Source organism: Chelonia mydas, chromosome 14 (assembly GCF_015237465.2).
Source record: "Chelonia mydas isolate rCheMyd1 chromosome 14, rCheMyd1.pri.v2, whole genome shotgun sequence".
Lineage (NCBI taxonomy): Eukaryota > Metazoa > Chordata > Testudines > Cheloniidae > Chelonia > Chelonia mydas.
The window spans coordinates 1,218,599-1,241,920 of record NC_051254.2 but is presented as its reverse complement, the minus strand read 5'-3'; the positions used below and the strand labels follow the sequence as shown (position 1 = coordinate 1,241,920).

At 48.4% G+C, this 23,322-nt stretch overlaps 1 protein-coding gene across 1 annotated transcript in view; it reads left to right on the top strand.

The window, feature by feature from the left end:
• The first annotated feature begins 1,905 nt into the window (after positions 1-1,905).
• DNAH17 (dynein axonemal heavy chain 17) overlaps positions 1,906-23,322 on the top strand; it is a 98,705-nt gene continuing 77,288 nt past the window's right edge. Inside the window, exons 1-18 of the mRNA XM_037913873.2 lie at positions 1,906-2,450; positions 3,832-4,025; positions 4,454-4,646; positions 4,748-4,847; positions 4,950-5,035; positions 5,328-5,453; positions 6,390-6,545; positions 6,695-6,781; positions 15,947-16,114; positions 16,364-16,480; positions 17,540-17,805; positions 18,005-18,200; positions 18,516-18,662; positions 19,175-19,283; positions 20,296-20,399; positions 20,530-20,670; positions 21,294-21,437; positions 22,878-23,060. Coding sequence (XP_037769801.1) covers positions 2,106-2,450; positions 3,832-4,025; positions 4,454-4,646; positions 4,748-4,847; positions 4,950-5,035; positions 5,328-5,453; positions 6,390-6,545; positions 6,695-6,781; positions 15,947-16,114; positions 16,364-16,480; positions 17,540-17,805; positions 18,005-18,200; positions 18,516-18,662; positions 19,175-19,283; positions 20,296-20,399; positions 20,530-20,670; positions 21,294-21,437; positions 22,878-23,060 — 2,862 coding nt within the window. The 5' untranslated portion in view covers positions 1,906-2,105. The remainder of the gene's footprint in view (positions 2,451-3,831; positions 4,026-4,453; positions 4,647-4,747; positions 4,848-4,949; positions 5,036-5,327; positions 5,454-6,389; positions 6,546-6,694; positions 6,782-15,946; positions 16,115-16,363; positions 16,481-17,539; positions 17,806-18,004; positions 18,201-18,515; positions 18,663-19,174; positions 19,284-20,295; positions 20,400-20,529; positions 20,671-21,293; positions 21,438-22,877; positions 23,061-23,322) is intronic.

Here is a 23,322-nt window from a genome sequence, read left to right as displayed (position 1 = left end):
CCAGCCAAAGGCAGAAGTGCATGAGCAGCTCCAGGCCTTTCTAGGAGGGAGCCACAGCCAGTAGCGAGAGAAAAGAACAGGGGCTGGGGCTGTTCCCCTGTGCTGCAGGGCAGGGCTGTGATCTCTGTGCTACCGGGGGAACTGAGGCACCGGGAGACCGAGTGACTTGCCCAAGGCACAGGAGAGCAGGGAATTGGAACCGGGTGTCCCAGGGCCCAGGCTAGAGGCTGGATCACTGGACTGTCCTTCCCCTCCACAGGGAGCCGACGGCTGTTACAGTCTATGGAGCGTTTCTCTGAATTTTCTGCCGAGTGCATTTGCTGAGCCCCTGGCGGTGGCATTTCACGGGGCGTGTGTCTGAGCCGAGCCCCTCCGGGGCAGTGAGGGGAGTCCAGGGTGCTGCGAGCTCAGCAGGGGGGCAGGAGGGGCTCTCCAGATGAATTGGCAAGGCCCCTCAACACTAGGGAGGAGCGGGAGGGACACAGGCAGCCAGGCTCCCGGCCATGGCACAGCCCCGCGTGTGAAGCCTGGTTGGATGGGAGGCGCTGGGCAGAGGCAGAGCATTAGCAGGGCCGTGCACCAAGCTAGGCGAGGGTGGGGACAGAGCGTGGGGACAGCTCGTGCTGCCGCCAGGCCCCGGCTGGCCCCGCAGGGTGGGCGGAAGGTTCCGGCGGGCGGGCGGTTGGTGGCGGCTGTCCCCGACCTGGGGGGTTCCGGGGCAGTTGGAGCAGCCAGCTGGGGGCCTCCGCTCTGAGGGGAGCTCGGTGCCGAGCCGGCTCAGTGTGTCCGCTCGGTGATTTGGGAGGCACCAGGGACGGGGGCTCGACGAGGGAGCCGGGGGATAGAGTCCGGGCAGTGGCTGTGGGGCTGGGGCTGGGGCTGGGCTGGGGGGAGTTGCCAGCTGCAGTTTGTGGGGCGGGGGGGGGGTGTTCCTGGTCCTGCATGCGATCAGGCCCACCCGCCAGCCCAGTCAGTCTGAAAGAGCCAGGCTAGGGCACGCGGGGGTGAGGCGCCCTGGCTCTGGCTCCGTTGCTCTGGGACACACCCCAGTGTCACGCTGCAGCCTTCCGGCAAGAGGGTTTGTGTCTTTAACTCTGGGCCTGTGCTGTGGGCTCACGGGATGGAAGAGGGGCTATGGAGCCGGGAGAGCGGTGGGGCTGGACAGAGCTTGGGGGAGAAATAGGGACCTGGATGTTGTGAAGCTGCCGGGCAGGATATAGGCCTGGTCCAGGGGCCATACAGGCTGCCAGACCGTCCTGGGCCTGAAGGCGATTGGCGGCTGAGGGAGGGGGCAAGGTGGGGCTGTGAGAGTGGGTCATGGGGGGGAATATGGGGCTGCGAGAGGAGCTGGGGCTAGGGATGTGGGGTCTGAGGGAAAATGGGATGGTGGAGGCCATGTTAAGAATTGCCCCCTTCCTTGCCCTGAGAACGTGAGGGACCTGTTGCAGCCTCTGTCTGGCAGGCAGCACCTCTCCCTGGGGTGGGGAGAGGGCAGGTTTCCTGTCTCCTGTCCCCTCCCAGCAGCTGGAGCCGTGAGGGGGCAGTGGCTGTGCAGCCCATCAATATTAATCTCACCCCAATCTTTGTGGGAGCAAGACCCAAAAGGAGGGACGTGAAAACAACAGAACAGGAGGCTCTAAAGGCTGGGCACCGAGTGGGCACAGAGTGCCCTGCTCACTCTCGAAGGCAGCCTCTCCCTTTGGGGCTCTCGGTGGGGTGCCTGGCATTAGGCACTGGGGCCCTGCCCTCCAGAAGAGCTGAGCACCCACTGCTCCCTCTGCCTGCCTTTGGGATTGTGGGTGCCAGCACTTCTGCACACCAGCCCGTGGGGCAGCCGAATGCAGGGGGGCCCCTGAGCATTTCAGACTAAAACTTCAGCCCCTTGGCTCAGCCTTTGCTAATGACTGGCAGCAAGGAGAGCGAGAGCATGGGCACCTGTGCAGGTGGGGCTAATTGGTCACTAATTACCATGTCCTTTCACTCTCCCATTGCAGGAAGCACAGCTAGCCCTGAGTGCGGGAGAGACTGGGAGAAAACCTGCCTTGACCCCAATTTGCTCGGCGTTACCCCTTTAAGTAGGACCCTGCTGAGCACCGAGGGGCAGGATGACCACAGCATCGGACAAGAGGGTGGAGTTCCTGGAGAACTACTCCACGCTCACCCTGCGGTTCAAGCCAGACAAATGGGCCAAGTTCGTGGGCAACGAGGAGATCAACGCCATGCTCACGGAGTTCTTTGAGAAGCAGGACTTGCTGGTGCTAGTGCTGACCCTCAATCCCGCCGGGCAGCTGGTGCCCTGCCTCGAGTTCCCTCCTGTGCTCAAGAGCAAAGGGGTTTACTTTGTGAAGAGCAAGAGGGAAAACATCACCAAGGAAAACTTCCAGAGCAGGCTCCTGGTGGGTGACATCAGCCCCTCCCCGGTGGATCAGCTAATCGCAGTGGTGGAGGAGGTGGGTGTCCTGGAGGCAAACACCCCGCCCCGCTCCGCACCGGGGGAGTGGGCAAAGGGCTGGTTCCAGAGTGCCCATCTCGGAGGCCATGGGGGGCAGAGCAAACCCACTTGGCCCAAGGCTGGCCCCTAGAGTGTGTCATTTCCACGCCAGCATCACATTCCATGCTGAGTGGATGAGCCCGAGTCCCAGGGACCTTCAGGAAGACCATGGCCCCAAAGCTGCTGAGGTGCTTGCCCCTGAATCCCTTGTCTGTTTGCCATCACTGCTCCCCTTGCCCCACCAGCCCGTGGCTGGTGGGAGGAGGCACCTTGAGCTGCCTCATCCAGTTCCTTTGTCACGGGGAGTTTCCATGCTAGGTTGCTTCCAAACCTCTCCCAGCAACACTGAACTCCCCCTGAGCAGCTTCCTTGCTGCCTTCTGCTGCTCCCTCTCCAGAGCCAAGCCCGCACATGGCACTGTGCCCTGAGCTGAATGCTGTCTCCTTCACAAGGTCCAGTCAGTGCCAAGCCTGGACGAGCCCGTCTTTTGGCTGGGTTTCCTCCCTTTTACATCTTGTAAGATACTGTGCTTTTTCCTGCCCTAATGTGAACTGCCTGGGCCCAGCTGCACATGGCAATGGCCGAGTGGTGCATCGGGGTGGGGGGCTGCCTGGGTCCCCGTCTGCACGTGGCAATAAAATCCCTGAACCTTATTGCATGTTCATGAAACACATTTTTAACAGCTTATGGCTTTTAATTTTTTCCCTAATTCCCCCAATGTCAGTGGCCCTGTGAGGGGAGAGAGATATCTCAGCTTAGTAGTTCTGGTGTTATTTATGCTGAAAAATCTATTTCTTTAAAATATTGTGGAGTGTGTAATATCCCCCTCTCTGAGATAATGGAATTGTCTGATTGGATTTTTTTCAAACTTATAAATATTCACATTTACAGTATTGCCAACCCCAAGTGTTCAAAATCATGTCAGGCCTCCAAAATTCACAAGGCATTAACAAATATGCCAGGAGCATTTTCTTTTCACTCTGAGCCATCAGGGTCTTACTCACATCACCTTTTCAAGCTTTTCTCTGCAACCATGAGGACTAGAAATGTTGTTTTAAATGAAAATTGAGTCTCACAGAATCACCTGACTCCAGGAGCTAGGGCTTTAAGGAAAATGACACACATTGCAAGGCTCTTGATACATTTGCCAGAGTTGGAAAGTGCAGCACCAAGCAGGGCACAAACCATTCTTCTCAGCTGTGGCTTTGCTATATCACTTGTTCGTGCTGTCACCTCTGCAAACGAGCCGATGATTTCTCAGCACAGTTTTGTCTTCGGCCTCTGTCCCCCATAAAATGCATAGAGAGAACTAACCGAACTAAAGAAATGTTTTCTTCTAGGTTGTTTATTCCTTTTTCATGAAAGAGGAGAACATGAGCGGGTGGCCTAAAGTGGTGTCTGATGACGTCGTGAAACAAGCCCACAGACTGAAAAATGAAATGTTTGTGATGGGAGGAAAGATCAAAGGGAAGACGCTGCTCCCTCTCCCAGAGCACCTGGAGAACCTGGGCAGTTCCACTGATTCCCTAGACAGGTGAGTGCTCCGGGAAATTCACTCTTAGTTGTATTTTTCCTGCAAAGAAAAATTCAATTCCTCCATTGAATCCCTAGGGACAAGGGACCTGCTCTGTTGCAGGGGCTGTGCTCCACACCTGGGTACCAGCTGTCTCTCGCATGCATCTTTCTGTGAAGTACCATTGGGAAGGGAAATTGGGAGCCAAAGGAATGGGTCTAACAGGGCTCTGGTGATGTGACCACCCCTAACCCATAGGCTCTAAGGGAGCGTGTGGGACCCGCTGGGTAAGGTTTTAATTGGGGAATGTGTTTAGGATTAAAGCTGAAAATAAGGCTGCCGTTGCTCTCGCACCTAGTGGAAGTAAATGAAGGCAAGACTAGGAAAAAGTGGGGCCCGCTCCTACGCAGCATGAACTCCTGGAGCTGGTTTTTGATGCTGCCTTTCAGACTCCCTGCGGCGATAGACAGCTCCTTATTACATGCCATTGAGACGATTATCATAGACTGGTCTCATCAGATAAGAGACGTACTGAGCAAAGATTCTGCCCAGCCCCTGCTGGACGGATTGAACCCATTGCCAAAGGTGGAATTTGAATTCTGGAGCTCCAGGCTGGTCAATCTGCAATGCATTCATGAGCAGGTACCGTGTCTCCTGGCCATTTCTGGGCTGATAACATTTCTCTCAAATACACTGGTGTGCACTCTTGGAATGCTGATGTGTTGATACATTTTGACATCTAGCTGCTTGCACCGAAAGTGAATAAAATAGCAGAGATTTTGAAGAAGGCGAAGAGTTGCTACTGGCCCGCTCTGAAGAATGTTTTCAAGGAAGTCAGTGCAGGTATAAGCCCCAGATGATTCACATGAAGGGATGGTTTCATTTTAGATGGTATTTAATTGTATCTTCTGACTTCACCTACCCTGCAGTTTTCATTTGATGCAGGAGTGAAGGAAGCCAATGATATCAATCTATACTTGCAACCGCTTAAGGTTTTGTTGGAGGAAATGGAACAAACCGAATACCCTCAGGTATGTTGTTTCCAGAGAACTAGTACCCAATTCTAAACAACCCAAGCTGCAAATTCCATGCAGTGATGTATGAAACAGTTCCCAGATGCTTCCATGCATGGGTTTTCTGCGCGTCAGTTTAGTCTTGTTGTCAGAATATTGCCATGTTTAACATTCTGAAATTCCGTTAAGTTTTATGATTTTCAGATTTCGTTATTGAAAGGTCGGGAAGTTCCAGGTAAAACTAACTTGCTTTACTGATGGGCACGTTATTGCTTCTAAATGGATTCAAAGTAATGTCATTTCTTCACAGCTGTCTCCCTACATTGACAGTGTCCTGTACACGGTCTGCTTAATATGGGCTAACTCGGAACATTACAACACGCCGTCCAGGGTCATTGTCATCTTACAGGAGATCTGCAACCTCTTAATTGAAATGGTACTGTTCTAGGGAGGGGGCAATAGCGTTGCAGCGCGGGTCCAGGGTCAAGTCCATGTGCAAGTTGGTTGCTGCACCACCTTTTCCAGAGTGCCGGGGTCGGGGGGGGACGATCGCTCTGGGCTGCTGCTGTGCTGACGTAAACCCCCTCCCCTGTTCCGTAGCGGCACTCTTCCCGCCTCCGTGCTGGGACAGAGTCCAAGCCAGAAGCGCCCTGTGCTTCAGATGGAGGCACTCGGGAATGCTGAGCAGTTGCCTCTGCCGTAAACCCCCTCGCAGGAAAGGGGAGGTGTGGGCCTGGGCCAGCTGGGAGGAGGGAGAAGGCTGCATCCTGTGGCTGGGTGACCATTTATAGAGGCAGTTTCTTTACTTTCGTTAAGGACCCGGGGCCGAACTCACTGTTGCCCAATAGGGCAAAGGGGCCTAGGGGGCTGTACAGCTCCCTGGTGAATCACATCCATACAGAGGCCTCTGTGACACCGTGGCGGAAGCCCCTGGTTCATTCTGGGGCGGGCCAGGTGAAGAACAGAGGCAGCAGAGAGGGGAGAGGAGGTGCTGTGGCCAGGACAATCCCACAGCCTCCCTGGCAATTCCCCGATGCTGCCAGCTCAGGGGGTGAATTAGGGCTGTCAAAGTTTGTGCTAGAGGCTCCCCCGAGTCGGGGATTCACAGGTTGTGCCACCCGTGCCCTGGCCCAGCCGTCGCCCTGGCGCAGGGGTGAATTGGGCTCCACAGTGGTATGTTGCAAATGCTGCTTGTAGCTGGTGAGATTCCTGGTGTGAAGAAGTGACCAGATCGGGGGGTGAGGGGGGGGGCTCCTTGCCTGCGGAAGTGACCAGATCGGGGGGGGCTCCTTGCCTGCGGAAGACACAAAGTACGTGACCTTCTGATTGGAACTGCTCTTGAAGTCCTGTTGCTGCATTTTACTTTGTTTAGACCCGAAATTTCCTGAGCCCCGAGGAAGTGATGAAAGGCTTGCAAGGAGAGATAGAAGAGATCTTGGGAGGGATCAAACTAGGCCCTTCAATTATAGAGAGACTTTACCAGACCTACCACAGGTGCTGCTCAGAGCTGATGCCCACCTTCTTTAAGGTATGTTGCTGCTGACCAGCTTTGCGATCAGCTGGGAACAGGGGCATGGAGAAAGTGCTCAGCCAAAAGCACCACATCCCCACTAGCTAACCCTGCCCGATAGTGATGCTGGGCTCCTATTATGCTGACAAATCTTTCTCTGGTTTCAGGACAAGGAGGCCAAGCTATGGGAGTTCCCTTCGTCTCTTGTGTTTACCAGAATGGATTCATTTTTGCACAGAGTGAAGACTATAGAGGTGCCTATGAAATACTTTGTGTCTGGTAGTTCAACTCGTGCTTATTCTGCTGGGGAAGCCTTTCTGTGTGCTCTGTGTTTCCGATAGCGTCCACAGAATGGCAGGAGCCTGCCAAACCACCCAGAAGCTACAAGCCCTGACCTGAGGTGCTCCCAATCTAAAGACAGATGAATTGCCCATCAGGCAGAGGGCAGGATAAAGGGTACAACCAGATACACCTACAGTGTGTAAACTAGTCCCAAATGCCAAATCCTTACACCTGTTGTCACCATAGCAGCAGTGGGTCTCCAGGTGACAGCGAAAGAGGAGAGGTCTTCCGGCTGAACTTGAGAGGTGCTCCTTGCACAGTGGTCTCCAGAGAAGCAGGCATTTGTGTGGGTGGAGGAGGCTGCAGCCGAAGAGGGGTGGGGGTGACAGTGACACAGAACACAAGAGCAGATAAGGCAGGGCTTTGTGGCTGTAGTCAGGGGCTTGAACCTGATGGGGGCAGAGCAGGGGAAGCCAGCAAAGAACTGAAGGGAGGCGGGGGGAGCTGCCAAGATCTGAATAGGTTGAGAAGATAATCTTGGCAGAGGTTTTTCATGTGCAGCAGAGGGGGCAGCATGGGTGTGAGTGAGGCCAGAGAGGAAGAGGCTGGTGGAGGGCTTGGGAAGAATAGCATTACAGGGTTGGCCAGGCCACAGTGTAGTTGCTAACCAGACACCCAGAAGGCGATGCCAGAGAGCGAGATCTGGGGGCTGGGTGGACATCTGATTTGCTGGGTGTGAAAAGAGAACCGAGGCTTGATCTCATTCCTTGCCATGTCGTTGCATGTGGAAGGCGACTTTCTCCCAGCTCTCTCCCTGCTCTGCCCTTGGATTTTGTGCTGAACTTGAACTCTGAAGATGCACAGTGAGGAACTCCCCCAAAGAATAGCAAGGGAGCGGGAGTTGAGAGAACAGACTCTGCCACTGACTTGCAATATAACCATGAGCCAAACCACTTCTCCTTCCAGTGCTGGCCCCTGGGTATACTCCACTGTGGGCGTGTGTGTGCTCCATGTGCTGGAGACTGGAGGATTCTTGTCTCCTCCCTTGCTGAACTGAGGGTACAAGGGGTGGTGCAGTCCAAATGCATCTCCAGTTCCTTTCTATTTTCTCATGGTCTGAGACAGAACACTCCAGTGTCCACGGAGCTGCTCCTTTGACTTGTAATCTGTAAATACAGTTAAATGTTAGTTAGAATTCAGGGATTCGCCCTTAATGGGTTCCCCTCCACATACTTCTCCATATGGGACTCATATCGTGCCCAGGATTCCAGGCTTCAAGAGCTGTATCTCCTGCCAGGGGCCTTCCTAGTCTGCACTGACCATCAGAGGTGCTTGTACTGTCTTGGAGAAGCTCACGTTTCCGCTAAGTGTGAAAGCACTCCTTTCCCAGCTGAACCTAGCAAGCACAGGGATACGGACTAAAGAAACATCTGATGGAGTGCCTAATGAGACCCCAGGCTGGGCTGGGCAGACCGCCTATACACCAGGCAAAGGCATCGAGAAGCACACCTCGTAGCCCTGGATAGAGCCAAAGACTCCTCAGGCTCACCACGAGTGTAGGAAGCACTCTCAGAAGGCTAGAGAGAAATCCTGCTCCAAATCCATCTCTAAGAAGACTTATTCCCTGATACTGTCCAAGTCGGGTGATGCTGCGTCCTGTTCTGGGAAGCACAGGAGCCTATGAGGGACATGGTACCAATCCGCACGCCCAAAGCAAAGGTGCCTTGATACTGGCACTGTCAGCAGGAGTGGGCTCGTCATCAGTGCTGAATAAGGAGGGACTTGGAGAGTGTAAGAGCAGAAGTGTTGAGAGCCCCATACGCTGATGATGCTGTCATGTTCTCACAAGGAAGCATTGACTTCTGAGGGCCTCTCTACACTGGATCCAACAGTGTGTTTGGAGAAGAGTCTCTGCCCCCAATACCTGGGGATAGATATATTACTCCAGAGGGTGTCATCCTTCCAGAGCCACAATCTTACCTCTGATCAGAACCAGTCCTTACAAGGCAGAGGGACACTGCCGGTGTATGAATGCTATGAAAGGGGAAATCAAACCCCTGTTCCTTCTACCGGGGGGGCATTTCAATGTCTATGGTACGGATGGCACCACTATTAGATCTGGATCCTACATGTTCCTCCTCAGGGGATCTGGCATTGGGGATGGACTGATATCACTCCCACTGAGAGACATGACCCCAGACAGAGGATCCAGAATCTCTTCTCCTCCCTCCCTCTGACCCTTTAAGAGGTTGTATCCCTCTTGGAACTATCGGTACCCTATGCCTTAGGGGCTGCCTCAACCAGTGTTGGATCATGGGGACCTGTGCGTGCAATATCCTGAATCAGGACAGTCCCATTGGGAGTCACATTATCCTTCCCCGAGATCACTCTGAGCTCCCCAAGACCCATGGAGGAGGAAGAACTGGATCCGGTAGTACCATGGTGCCAACAGAGTATCCGCATCAGTCTCCTGATGAAGCCACTATTCCAGCCCCAACTTCTCTGCCAGATGGCCTCAGACAGTTTCAAGACCTTTTGAGGAGGGTTCCTGATATGCTCCAGATTCCTCTGGAGGAAGGAAGTCCAAGAGACACCTCACAAACTCCTTGATAGTATACATATTGCGTGGCCTAGTAGGGTGGTGCTTCCCCTTAATGAGGCCATCTGAGAGTCCGCCAGAGTCATGTGGCACCTACTCCTAAGAGAGCAGAAAAGAAGTACTTTGTCCCAGGCAACAGAGCAGAGTTTTGTTCACACCTCCTGCCCCCAACTCTTTGGTTATTCAAGTTCCCACTGAAGGATGTAGGCAACAGCAAACATGTCTACTCCTTCAGATAAAGATGCTAAGCATTTGGACCTCCTCAGAAGGAAGGTATTTACTTCAACCAGCCTGCAATTCCAAATAGCCAATTACTAGCCAATTACCAGCCAATTCCTTTCAAAGTACAATTTTGTTAATTATTCAAAGTTTTCAGAATTCAGAGACAAGCTCCCTCAGGAGGACAGGGCACAATTTCAAGCCTTTATTGTGGAGGGTAGATTTGTTGTCAGATCCTCGCTCCAAGCCATACCAGATGCAGCTGACACAGACTCTCAATCAATGGTGACTGCTCTCGTCATGCATAGGGAGTCCTGGCTTCATTCCTCAGGATTTGCCAGGGAAGTTCAATCCACAGTGGAGGATTTGCCCATTGACAGGAAGAACTTATTTGGTCAAAAGATGAATGAGTATTCCACTCCTTAAAAAACTCTAGGGCAGCCCTCCATGCCTTGAGGATCTACACTCTGGCACCAAAAGGCAAGTATGATGGACAGCCTTACAACCTATACCAGCACCACAGCCCTTCTAACACCAGACGGGATTTGAACCACCACAAAAGCAGCAGAGGATGCAACAGAACAAACACACAGCTGCTACTCCTTCCAGCTGCAACCTCCCATCAAGAAACACTTATGATAGGGCTGCCAACAGCTGTGAACCAGTCCTGATGCCATGTCCTGCCACTTCCAAGAGCCAGTTTGGTGATGGCCTTGTCCATTTTTCCATACCTGGTGGATAACAGACAGACAGGTTCTTGACATCATTCACTTTGGCTGCATCTTAGTTCCTCTCTCCTGTGCCTCTTCAGGGACCACTCTCACAAGAGGATACTCATTCAGGACATAGACTCCCTACTTCAGTGAGGAGCCATAGAGCTGTTACCACCTCAACATCAGGAAAAGGGATTTTATTCCAAATATTTCCTCATTCCTGAGAAAAAGGGAGGATGGAGACCCATTGCAGATGTCAAACAAATCAATGCCTGTAGCTAGAGACTGAGATTTAGGATGGTCACCATGGCATCAGTAACTCTGTCCCTAAACAAAAACGGCTGGTTCACGGCTGTTGGCATGAAAGGTATCTATCTTCACCTGTGTGATGGATGTACGTCTATATGATCCCTGAGGTTTCTATAGGTCCCAACCATTATCAGGGTGTTCCCCTTCGGAGTAGTGACAGTGACCACAGTGTTTACAAAGGTGCTTTCAGAAATGGCATCACGGCTCGTCTGTCTTTTCTTTTCTAGACAATTGGCTGTTGATGGGGAGATCTCCTCAGCAGCTATTGACAGCAACCAAATCGCTGCTCAGTCTTCTAGCAACACTGGGAATCTGTGTTGACCCGTAAAAAGCCCATTTTAGTTCTAATGCAGATCATAGAATTTATCAGAGCAACTCTGGACTCTGTCAGTGCCAGAGCATACCTCCTGCGGACAGATTTCGATCAATGACGTGTTTGATCAGTCAGCTCAGAAAGCCCACAGGTGTCGGTTCATGCATGTCTCAGCCTCCTTGGATCACATGACATCCTGTGCCTACATGACACTGTTTGTGAGACTTCATCTTCGCTGTCTACAAGCTTGGCTTCAAATGGTATACATGCAGTGCAGACAAATGGCCAAGTAAGACTCCCGGAGCGTGGGGGACTCTACCTTTGGGAGAGCAGGGGTGCGTGGGAGCTCCCTTCACTCTTCCCCACCCTAGAAAATATTGATCCCAGAGGTGCCCCTCTGGATGAACATACAGCACAGGAACATGGACTTCTCAAGAGTCCAGGATGCACATAGGCCACTGAGCTGGGAGCTGTCTGAGAGGCCTTCACACCATTTTTACTGTTCATACTAGCCCAGCATATTCAGGTGATAGCAAACGACATGACAACTGTGTTCTACATCAACAAGCATGGGGGAGCTAGGTCTAAACCGCCCCCCCACCCCACCCCAAGTGAATAGAGGCAGTCAACCTGTGGAGCTGGGGTATTTGACACCAGCTGACTATATCCCCAGGAATATATAATGTGTTAGGGGACGGCCTCAGCAGGCACTTCTCAATTGACCACGAATGGGAGCTGTGATAATGGGGCCTACACCTTTACTCTAATTGTGATCTTCTCTGTGAAAATTCATAAAATGTCACAATAACCTATAACAAATGTTGATGGGAAAAGGTATGAAAAGGATACAGAAAAACTGAATTAGTATAAACAAAGAATGGCCTACTGATATGGGTCTCAGGGACTGTTGAAATTATGCTAGTACAGATGATGTGGAGCTGGAAGTTTATAAACTACAGATTGGTGAGTCAGATATTAGGCCTAATTGGTGGATAAAATAATGAAGGTATGGGATATTCTCCCATCACTGCCTTTATAGACCCTTCAAGATAGAAGAACAGATGGAGAAGAACAGACGGACACTACTGGAGCGAACTTTCACCATCATGGCTGCCACTTCCACCATCTCCTGGGACCCTGGACCTTCTTAGCCCTAATCCTGAGGGAAGTCCTGACCAGCTCTGGTCAAAGAGAGGGATCCAGATGATGTTGCCAGCTGAATCCTCAACACCACTTGGGATGACATGGGATTGGACATTAGCAGCAGCAACTTCAGCCCATTTCAACTAACTTCTTTCCTTGTCCCCAAAAGGACACTATCACCATCTGTGATACCATCTGAGAGACTGTCAAATAAAGGGATTATTCCTTCTAAAACCAGCTCCAGCTAATGGCAAAGGGAACAAGAAATGTTGTTAAAATGAAAGCTTTACTTAACGTTTCAAATGCTTTAACTATTTTACCTTCTTTTCTGTATCTTTAATAAAAGGTTAAAGTGATAGTTAATGTTGCATTTGCCATGGTACTAAGCAAGCTGAGATCTGTGTATGCCAGTCCCCGGACCTAGGTTAACACTGTGTAATGTTGGACAGGGAGGGAGTTCCTAAACACCTTTTAACTCAATATTCGTACAACAGACCTACATAGAATCATAGAATATCAGGGTTGGAAGGGACCCCAGAAGGTCATCTAGTCCAACCCCCTGCTCAAAGCAGGACCAAGTCCCAGTTAAATCATCCCAGCCAGGGCTTTGTCAAGCCTGACCTTAAAAACCTGTAAGGAAGGAGATTCTACCACCTCCCTAGGTAACGCATTCCAGTGTTTCACCACCCTCTTAGTGAAAAAGTTTTTCCTAATATCCAATCTAAACCTCCCCCATTGCAACTTGAGACCATTACTCCTCGTTCTGTCATCTGCTACCATTGAGAACAGTCTAGAGCCATCCTCTTTGGAACCCCCTTTCAGGTAGTTGAAAGCGGCTATCAAATCCCCCCTCATTCTTCTCTTCTGCAGACTAAACAATCCCAGCTCCCTCAGCCTCTCCTCATAAGTCATGTGCTCTAGACCCCTAATCATTTTTGTTGCCCTTCGCTGGACTCTTTCCAATTTATCCACATCCTTCTTGTAGTGTGGGGCCCAAAACTGGACACAGTACTCCAGATGAGGCCTCACCAGTGTCGAATAGAGGGGAACGATCACGTCCCTCGATCTGCTCGCTATGCCCCTACTTATACATCCCAAAATGCCATTGGCCTTCTTGGCAACAAGGGCACACTGCTGACTCATATCCAGCTTCTCGTCCACTGTCACCCCTAGGTCCTTTTCCGCAGAACTGCTGCCTAGCCATTCGGTCCCTAGTCTGTAGCGGTGCATTGGATTCTTCCATCCTAAGTGCAGGACCCTGCACTTATCCTTATTGAACCTCATCAGATTTCTTTGGCCCAATCCTCCAATTTGTCTAGGTCCTTCTGTATCCTATCCCTCCCCTCCAGCGTATCTACCACTCCTCCCAGTTTAGTATCATCCGCAAATTTGCTGAGAGTGCAATCCACACCATCCTCCAGATCATTTATGAAGATATTGAACAAAACCGGCCCCAGGACCGACCCCTGGGGCACTCCACTTGACACCGGCTGCCAACTAGACATGGAGCCATTGATCACTACCCGTTGAGCCCGACAATCTAGCCAGCTTTCTACCCACCTTATAGTGCATTCATCCAGCCCATACTTCCTTAACTTGCTGACAAGAATGCTGTGGGAGACCGTGTCAAAAGCTTTGCTAAAGTCAAGAAACAATACATCCACTGCTTTCCCTTCATCCACAGAACCAGTAATCTCATCATAAAAGGCGATTAGATTAGTCAGGCATGACCTTCCCTTGGTGAATCCATGCTGACTGTTCCTGATCACTTTCCTCTCCTCTAAGTGCTTCAGGATTGATTCTTTGAGGACCTGCTCCATGATTTTTCCAGGGACTGAGGTGAGGCTGACTGGCCTGTAGTTCCCAGGATCCTCCTTCTTCCCTTTTTTAAAGATTGGCACTACATTAGCCTTTTTCCAGTCATCCGGGACTTCCCCTGTTCGCCATGAGTTTTCAAAGATAATGGCCAAGGGCTCTGCAATCACAGCCGCCAATTCCTTCAGCACTCTCGGATGCAATTCGTCCGGCCCCATGGACTTGTGCACGTCCAGCTTTTCTAAATAGTCCCTAACCACCTCTATCTCCACAGAGGGCTGGCCATCTCTTCCCCATTTTGTGATGCCCAGCGCAGCAGTCTGGGAGCTGACCTTGTTAGTGAAAACAGAGGCAAAAAAAGCATGATTCCTGAAGAGCATATTCAGGCACTGGGGATCTCCTTTCAACAATAGCAAGAAGGAATCCCCCAGAAAGTGCTATTGAGCTAAGAGATTCTTCTCTCTGGATTCATCAGTGCCAGCTTTCCCCAGAGGAACCAGACATTCCCACTATTGTAACCAAGCTCTCTGAGTGCTCTTGGCAGTGATTAATGCCTGTAACCCTCCAACTGACCATTGCTCCATTTGCACCCTGCAGGGACGGTGTTTTCTAAGGGGTCTCGCCAGAACCATCCCTCCAGTAACTAAACTTGCTCCAACATGGGATCTTAACTTAGTCCTCTGGCTGCCAACTGAGTCCCCATCTGAAACTTCACCAACATGTTTGCTAACCCATTTATCTATGAAAGCCACCCTCCTAGTGGCCATCACTTTGGCTGGAAGGGTAGGAGAACTAGGGCCCTTATGGCTGATCCTCCATACGCAATATTCCAGAAGGCTAAGAGTGTATCCAAGATTGACCCCACCCAAATTAATCTTGGACTGTCACCTAACCCAGACAACATACATACCTGTGGTTTTTCCCAAGGCACACGCCAGTAATTGGGATAGGAGATTCCATTTCATTGGCATTCTACCTACCAAGAACAAAATCCTTTAGGAAATTGCCTAAACGGTTTGTTTCACTGGGGAAGGGCTGAAAGGAGAAGTGACTCCTTCTAGTGTATTTCAGGCTGTATCCTACTCTCTGACCGGTTAGCAGAGAGGCCTCCAGAAGGTGTGAAAGCCCACTCTACAGTAACCAAGGCACCTTCTGTAGCCTTGCTGTGTGAGGTGCCACTCGCTGCCATCTGTGAAGTGGCAATGTGGAGCTCTGTCATGCCTTCACAAGGCATTACAGGCTCATGAAAGCTTCTGCAGCTGATGCATCCTTTGGTTTGGTCCTTTTGTCATTAGCATCCTCATGCCTTCCTCCTCAATGAGTGCTGCTTGTCAGTCACCCACAGTGTCATACACATAGGGACCAATACTCGAAGAAGAAAGAGAGGTTTTGTACCTGTGCAGTAACCAGTGTTCTTCGAGATGTATGGTCCCTATCTGTATTCCACCACCCATCCTCCTTCCCCGCTGCTTTGGATCCTTACAATTCATGGGAGAGAAGGAACAGGAGATGTGGTTGGTCTGTGCCACCCCTTCTCCCCTTGGTTTGGAGCATGAGGAGAGGAAGGAGGCAGGTGCAGACCAAGAGGCATAGCTAGGAAGAATTGTCTGGTCTCAGGCACGTGGAGCACGTACATCCCCCACAGTGGAATACAGATAGGGACCCTCTCATTCATCACGCAGGCCCTGATTCACTAAGGCACTTAAGCATGTGCCTAAATGTAAGTACGTAACTAGTCCCATTAAGCTAGATGTGTGCTTAAGTACCTGGCTGAATCGGGGTTTCTGTTTTCCCTTATGCAAAGGGAAGGAGATAATACTTTGAAGTCCTCTGATGAAAGACACTAAGCGCAACATAGAATTTGGATTATTATTAGTTATTTGGCACCTGCATTTTTCTTCTTGATCCCCAAGTCCCATGGATTCTGTGTCTGGTGCCTGTTCTCTTTCAAGAGAACCCTGGCATGTAGGTAACAGCATTTTGATATGAAGATTTATTGAGTGTGGTGGTTGTTTCTGTTCATTAGGAGTTGTATGTAACAACAACTGAATTTCTGAAGCTGGAGAAAATTGAGTTGGGAGGAGTGAGAGGAAACATCCTTGGGAGCATGGTGTTTCAGATTTATGAGGAAATCTCTGAACTCATTAAGGTTTTTGCTGATTGCAAATATGATCCCTTAGATCCTGCAGAAGAGGTGAGTAAATGTTAGTATGAAAAATGTGTTCATTTGTTAGATGAATAAATTACTTGCTTTGAACAAGGCAGAGGACCTGCATATTAGAATAGTCACCATGGCAACAAATGTACTTACTTTAGGAAAAAAACCTCTGGTCTTAGCACTCATCCATAAAATCAGTTCATTTAAATTGAATGGTTCTCTATATAAAATACCTAAGCATGACTTAATCCTATTATTTGAATCCTTTGTTCTTTTTACTGACAGGAATTTGATGAAGATTTTACAGAGTTCCAGACCAAAATTCAGGATTTGGATAGAAGATTGGCAACCATTTTTTCTCAGGGATTTAATGACTGTAATAGTATTGAATCTGCTGTCAAGGTATAAATGTGCGTGTATGGTTGGTGTGCCTCTTTTCTAGCAAGAGTGTTAGCACATGCCCTAATGAGGGTGAATTTGCTTTGGGGTCTGATACCAAATCTATGAATACTCTTGTCAGTTAAGATGTTTCTGTGTTTATATATACATTAAAATAACGATGAAAGGTTCAAGACTTTCAAAAGCTACTTTAGAGATTTTGGGGGCCCAACTTGAGATACTTCAAAGGGGCCTGATTTTCCTTAGAGGAGCCAGATTCTGTCGGGGTGAGTGCGGGTCAGACAGATGCTAATGGCGAGGGAGTGTCACAGAGGAAGATGTTAACTTAGAATGTAAATATTAGAGCTGGTCAAAAACATTTTCAGTGGAGCTGTTTTCCATCAGAAAATGCAGTTTTGTTAAAATAAATTTTTTTTTTTGCAGGAACTTGTCAATTTCGATGACATTTTCAACAGGAAAAAGCCTATATGAATTAATTGTTTCAACTTTTTCATTTAATTTCAACAATGCTGAAGTGTTTTTTGACATTTTCATTTCAAGCAATTTCATTTAGACTGTTCTAGGATATTAAAATGTTGACTATAAACTACAATATTAATGATATACATATTACATTTAATATCCTAGAACAGTCTAAATGAAATGAATTGACATCAAACAAATGTTTTGATGGTTGTGAATAAGAATGTTTTGAAGTTTTGATGTGGAAAGTTTTTTTAATTTTAGCTTTTTGTTCCAATTTAGAACTTTTTTTTTTTCAAAATTTGGGAATTTCCTGTGGCATGGAAATTCCGATTTCTTGCTCTAGTATCTATCCAGTCTCCTGCACGTGGACCAGGTGGAGAGATGAGGCCATTTAACTGAAGTGGTTTGTGGAAGGGCCCTGTGAAAGAGGTGAATCTTTAGGTGATCCAGTATTTGTGAAGTAGATGAAAGGCATTATATACATCTAGAGCAATTTGAGCATAATTTAACTAATGCCTCTTGGAGCTGCATTCTCAATAGACTATGTCTGGAGATACGTTGATGTATAAACAGCTTACCAATTTCTTTGTTCTTTAGCAAATACACATGTTTGGATCACTATTGGACCGACCTCTGATAAAGGCAGAAGTGTCCCCTCACTACTCCACCCTTTTGGAAATGTTTAATGTTGAACTGGACAATGCAAAGATAATGTATGATGCCCAGATAGCGGCCACAAAATCAGGAGGTGTGCCGCCTATCAGTAAAAATATGCCTCCTGTTGCTGGGCAGCTGAAGTGGGCTCTGGAGCTCCAAGAAAGACTAGAGACTCCAATGACGGAGTTGCAAGCCATTGATCACCCGTAAGTAAGTTTTGTTGGCGTCTTGCACTTTAGGATATGCTGTTATCCAGTGTATGTACGACGGAGCATCAATGATAATTTACAGAGGGCAAAGCACGTATCCACTGAGACCACCAAGGTTCTGTTTGGCATGGTGATTAAATCCCATGCTCTATCAGTGTATCTGTTTCGTCAATTGCAACTTTTACTTTGGTTACAGTGTTATGGTCAGTGCTGAAGCTAAACTGGTGTCTGAGAAGTATAAGGAGATGATGCGTTTGCTGCAGAATTACCGAGAGAAGACATATGAAGAGTGGATAAGTCGAGTCGATACAGACTGCCAATTTAACCTCAAACAGCCGCTGATACTGAGAGATCCAGACCGTAATCTTATCAGCGTGAACTTCAGCAAGGAGGTAGGTGGCACCATGCTTGTACACAAAGCTGTCTTGTTGAAATCAGTCCAGGCAGAAATGAAATGTTTGTAGCAGATACTGTATGAGCCCTGTTCTGTTAGTGTCTGTTTTATTTTGACTACTACTGCTGAGACAGACCCCTTACAGTAACCTTGCTGCATCTGTGTGCTGGTTTGGACTGGCACCTCACTGAATAGCAGCGATAAACCATTTGGACTCATACCTGATTTTTCTTGAGAGATTTTCAATATGGGATGATGCTGAAGCTTCTCCTTTTATGAATAGGTAATTATTTCCAATTATTGTATTTCGTAGCTAGTTGCTGTCCTACGTGAAGTCAAGTATTTGAATTTTCAGAAGCAGAAAGATATTCCAGATAGTGCTGGCAATCTCTTTTCTCAAAATGAAACTTTCCGGAAGTTTGTGGGCAATCTGGATCTCATTGTCGGTTGGTACAATAAGGCAAGTTTGAAAAAGGGGAGGCAACATGGAAAGATAACAAAATGCTGAAACCGGATCAGTGTGTGTCTGTCTCGCTGCCTTGTTTAGAAGAGTTCGATCCCAGTTTGTACAAAACTGGGTAACCCTTTAAAGTAGTGCTCCAACTATTATAAAATGGGTTGTAAGAATTCCAGGTGGTTTGAAGAAACTGTCCTGTGTAACTAGCACTACCTCATGGCTTAGCACTGCAAGAGAGAGCTGCCTATCTTAGGGTTTCAGATTGCTGCACATCACCGTGATAGTTGAGAGCACGTCACTTGCTGGGGCCTCTTCCATGTCACCAATTCTGGTCTACCCTTCCAGCCTGTCTGTGGGAATGTGAGGCCTCCATTTCTCCCTCTGAAACCAGCTAAGATGGTTCAAACATGGGTGTGCTCCGAAAAGGCTGCTTTTCAGCAGATAAGGCAGCCGCTCACCCTTTGCCCCACAGAACTATTTTTGGATCCTAAGCCAGTGATGCTTTTGTTTTCCAGATCAAGACCACCATACTGTCAGTAGAGCTTCCACTGGTCAAGCAGGAGTTAGAAGAGAATGATGTCAAGCTTCAGGAAGCCGAAACCACCTTGTTTTGGAGCAATGAAGGTACAAAGTCAGGCACTTCATCATTACCTCTTTCCAGATGACAAAATTTTTCTGTGTGCATTTTGGGGAGAATCCCCTGCTTCATAACATTAGAGCCATTTGTTCGCCTTTATTTCCTTGGCCCAAAGGACCTGGGTTGGGCTGGCATGTTCTCGGGTCCTAGAGGGGCTTTGATGTTGCTGACATGGGGGCTCTTTGAGGCTATTGCTGGGTCTTCAAGAGCCAGTCACTGACAGGGATGCAGAGTGGTTCTGTCTGCCCCCCAGGCCGAGCACACACTGCTCCCAGCCCAGGGAGTCAAGGCTTACACAGCTGCTTATTTGCTGGGCTAGCCGTGCTTCTCTGTGTTGATTTGCAGATGTCGTTTTTGAGGCATTTACCTTAGTTCCTCCAAAGTGAGTCCTTGAAGAGATCCCCACTCCCAAGGTCTGGACCCTGGGTGGGTGACTACAGTCTTTGAGCACCTGCCACTAGCATGTAGAGCACACCTGCCATTGCTAAGTAGGCTAGCAACTCCTGCCTCCTTCCTCATTACTGACACCAAACTACTCTGAGTCCGAGCTTATTCCACAGAGGCAATTGGAGTGTATAGAAGCCCTGCCAGATCCCATTCATTATGAAAAGCCTTTCTATGTCCTGCATGGATCAAGAATATACTGGGATTAGCAGGAAGAATTTGCAATGTTTTCGTTAATCTTCTATCTTTTGGGTCTAAGAAAGGACTAAAGATGGGAGGCAGTAGGGGTGTTAGACCCACTGAGCAGAGGCTGTGGGGTGCTGACATTCTGTTGTGTGGCAGCCAAAGCCTTCAGTTAGGGAAGCCTCACCTGCCACGTGCATAAAGCAGAGCATGGATCCACTGTCAGATTTACCATCTGAGAATACAAATTACAGGTAAATTTCTTTTGTATCTCTCCTCAACAATCTGATGATCAGAGCCATCAGGCAGACAGTTACTTTGATGTCTGGAGACCTTATCTGCCTACTAGCTAGAAATGCATTTTTCTCTTAGGTGTTATGGAATATATTCAAGAGATGAGAAATGTCTTGCATGATTTAGAAGCAAGAATCCAGAAAACTAAGTTAAATGTGGAGAATATCAACCAGCTTATGCAGGTGGGTGACAGATTTTTCCAGGCACTTTTGAAAATAACATTCTTGGTATATATTAAATCTCTCTCCTCTCCAGGCATAGTATTTCCCAAGGGTAATAAAAGTGCATCTTTTAGGTCTTTTTTCCTTACAGGAATGGTCAGCCAGTCCTCTATTTGAAAGGAAAGACAATAAGGAAACGTCTCTCTTAGACTTGGATGGAAAAGGTCATACCATAAACAAACGCTATGCAGCAATTAAAGATGCTGGACAAAAGATTCAGACTATGCTTATGGTAAGAAACTAGGAAAGATAAACGCAATCTAGTTGGAACTGTTTTAACAATAGTTAATTATATCTAGCACTTATGCGCTGTAGCACTTTTAAACTTCAAACCACTTCCACATACTAATGGTTTCCATGTGTGGATGTGCATGGTGGACTCAAACTACCTGGGGCACAACCTTCAAGTCTTTACTCTGGCAAAACTCCCACAGAGTCAGTGGTCGTTATAGCTCAGTAAGGACTTCATGCGCGAGCCTGTAGTGCTTTGTTAAAGACCTCTGGCAGGATTCATTTATTGTTTGTTTTTTCTCATGTTGCTACTGTACAACTGAGATAAAAGATCTCTATCTGTCCGCTGTCTGGGAGGAATTTTTGACACATGTGTGAATTTTTTGGCATGACCTGGGGACAGTTTCTTTTCAGAGGACATTACATAAAAGTTGTTTCTTTCCCTTACATTCAAATGGAATTGTAGAGAATGGCCAGGGAAGCAACTACATAGACATTAGGTACCAGAAAACGAGACTTTTAACTTAATCAAATGTTCAGTCCCGTTTTTCATTGAAAGAAGGTAGGGCATTTGCCTGACCATTTATCAAACAAAAAGTTAATATAGCTTGTTTCTTTTTGCAGGAGAATGCAGACTTATTTAAGGCTGATAAGACATCCCAAACATGGCAAGACTATGTGGAATATGTGGATGACATGGTTTTAGATGGATTCTTCCAGTTTATTCGCAAATCTTTACAGTTTCTGCTCACTAACATGGCAGCTGATGTATGTTATCCAGTTTCCTCTTCCCTTTTATGACATGTCAGTGTTTGCACATATATAATGCACCTGCCACTATTATTTGTGAGTTATTTAAGGAAACCACCATTTTTCTGATTTCTTAAAACATCTCTTGAAGTTACATTGCATGCACTGAATTTATTGTCTCAGTACATACTATAAAGGTCTGTCCATAGGACAGCTGCAACCATGCTTTTGTACCTGTTAGTGGCCTGGCTATTGTAATCAGTTACAAACAACGTGGTTTAGTATGTGACGTGCCCCCACCCTCCCACCTCTTATTTGCCATTGCAGCCATCTGAGCATGTGCACACCAATCCCTCTGTGGATGTGCAAGTGAATTCTGGGACAATTTAGGCCACTATCCCACAGTGCTTCAGCAGCTGCTGAGCAGCGGATTGTGGGTCTTTGAAATTGCTAACTATAATAAAGAAGGGAACAAGAGGGGAGAGCTTGGGAGCAGAGGTGGGGAGTTCAGATTAGCCCGGGTGTGGAGTTGGGAGCAGGGGTCCAGGAGCAAATGGTGTTGCTCTGGCAGAGGGCAAAGAGACTGCAGAGAGAGGACAGGATGAGGGTGGTGAATGGTTACTTGTGACCACACACATGCGCCCACTGACAAAGAGCAGACGGTCAAGGACCAAGCCCTAGAAGAGACGCTTTCAGAGAGTGAGAGGGAGGAGAAGTGCCCAGCTGAGACAGTGGAGGAGTCCCTAGTTCCATCTGCAGCCCTGCGCTGTCTCCTCCATTCCGAGTTTCTCCTCTGCTCTGCAGTCATGAATCAGCCTCTCCTCCCCTGTGCTGCCCCTTCTGTCTCGTCCCAGATGCCTCATCGTGTAACCCCGCTGCTTAATGTGGCCAAACTGAGCTCCTGTTTCCTTCTAAACACTTTCTACCCTTTCCTCTTTCACCATTGAGCTCTCACCATGTTCCCCTCCCTGTCTCTAGGCCACAACATCAGTGTGTCTCCTCTACACCCACACATCCAGGGTGCCACTGAATTGCTCAGATACTGTGGTAACGAGCATAGTCCAAGAACCTGTATAGAATGGAATAGAAAAGAAATCTGGCCCTGATAATTAAAATGCTCTGTGCCCTTAATTTCTGCCTCAAGATCAACTGCAGTAGCCGCCCTTGTAGAGAGAATAATGATTATAAGGAGCAGTCAGAAATGTAGGGCAGCACAGAGTCACGGACCTCTGGGAAGAGAGAGGTGCTAAAGGGGGAGTAGAGAGGCCATGCATGAGCGTGGAGAAGCCGCGACTAGCAGAGTCAGTGGAGTACTGGGGCAGCAGCCAGCTAAAGGAAGTCAGACAGGGTTAGCAATGAGGCAGTTAATGTAGTGGGCTAAATAGTACATTCAAGATGGGGGTGATGGCAGGTGTTTGGAAGGCAGACAGTAATGCGCTTTGCACTGATGTATCTCAGGCCAATGCAGCTCCTTTGTTTGAAGTGCACATGGAACTATATAATGATGAATTAAGATACCGTCCATCGCTGGAAGTGGGAGAAGATAATGGTTTTCTGGAAGTGGTGGAAAATCTAATGAACGATATCTATAACACAGCTAAACTTATACCCAGGCTGGCTAAGGGGAAGCTCAGCTACAAGGTTAGTCCTTCTGTGACCTGGACTCTTTCCTTAGCAATGTTTGTCTGCCACGCACAGAGCTTCTTGCCTCGCACCAGCATTTCCTGAGAGCTGAATGACTGACTGACTTCTTTTGGTGATTTTTTCAACACACGTGTCACTGCCTCTCGGGGCACATGCACATAAGCTTTTAGATTACAAGAAAATGAATCCTTGTAATGTTGCATAGGGAGAAAGCTGGTTTCTAGGGTTTCAAAGCTCAAAACATGGGGGGCTTTCAGTA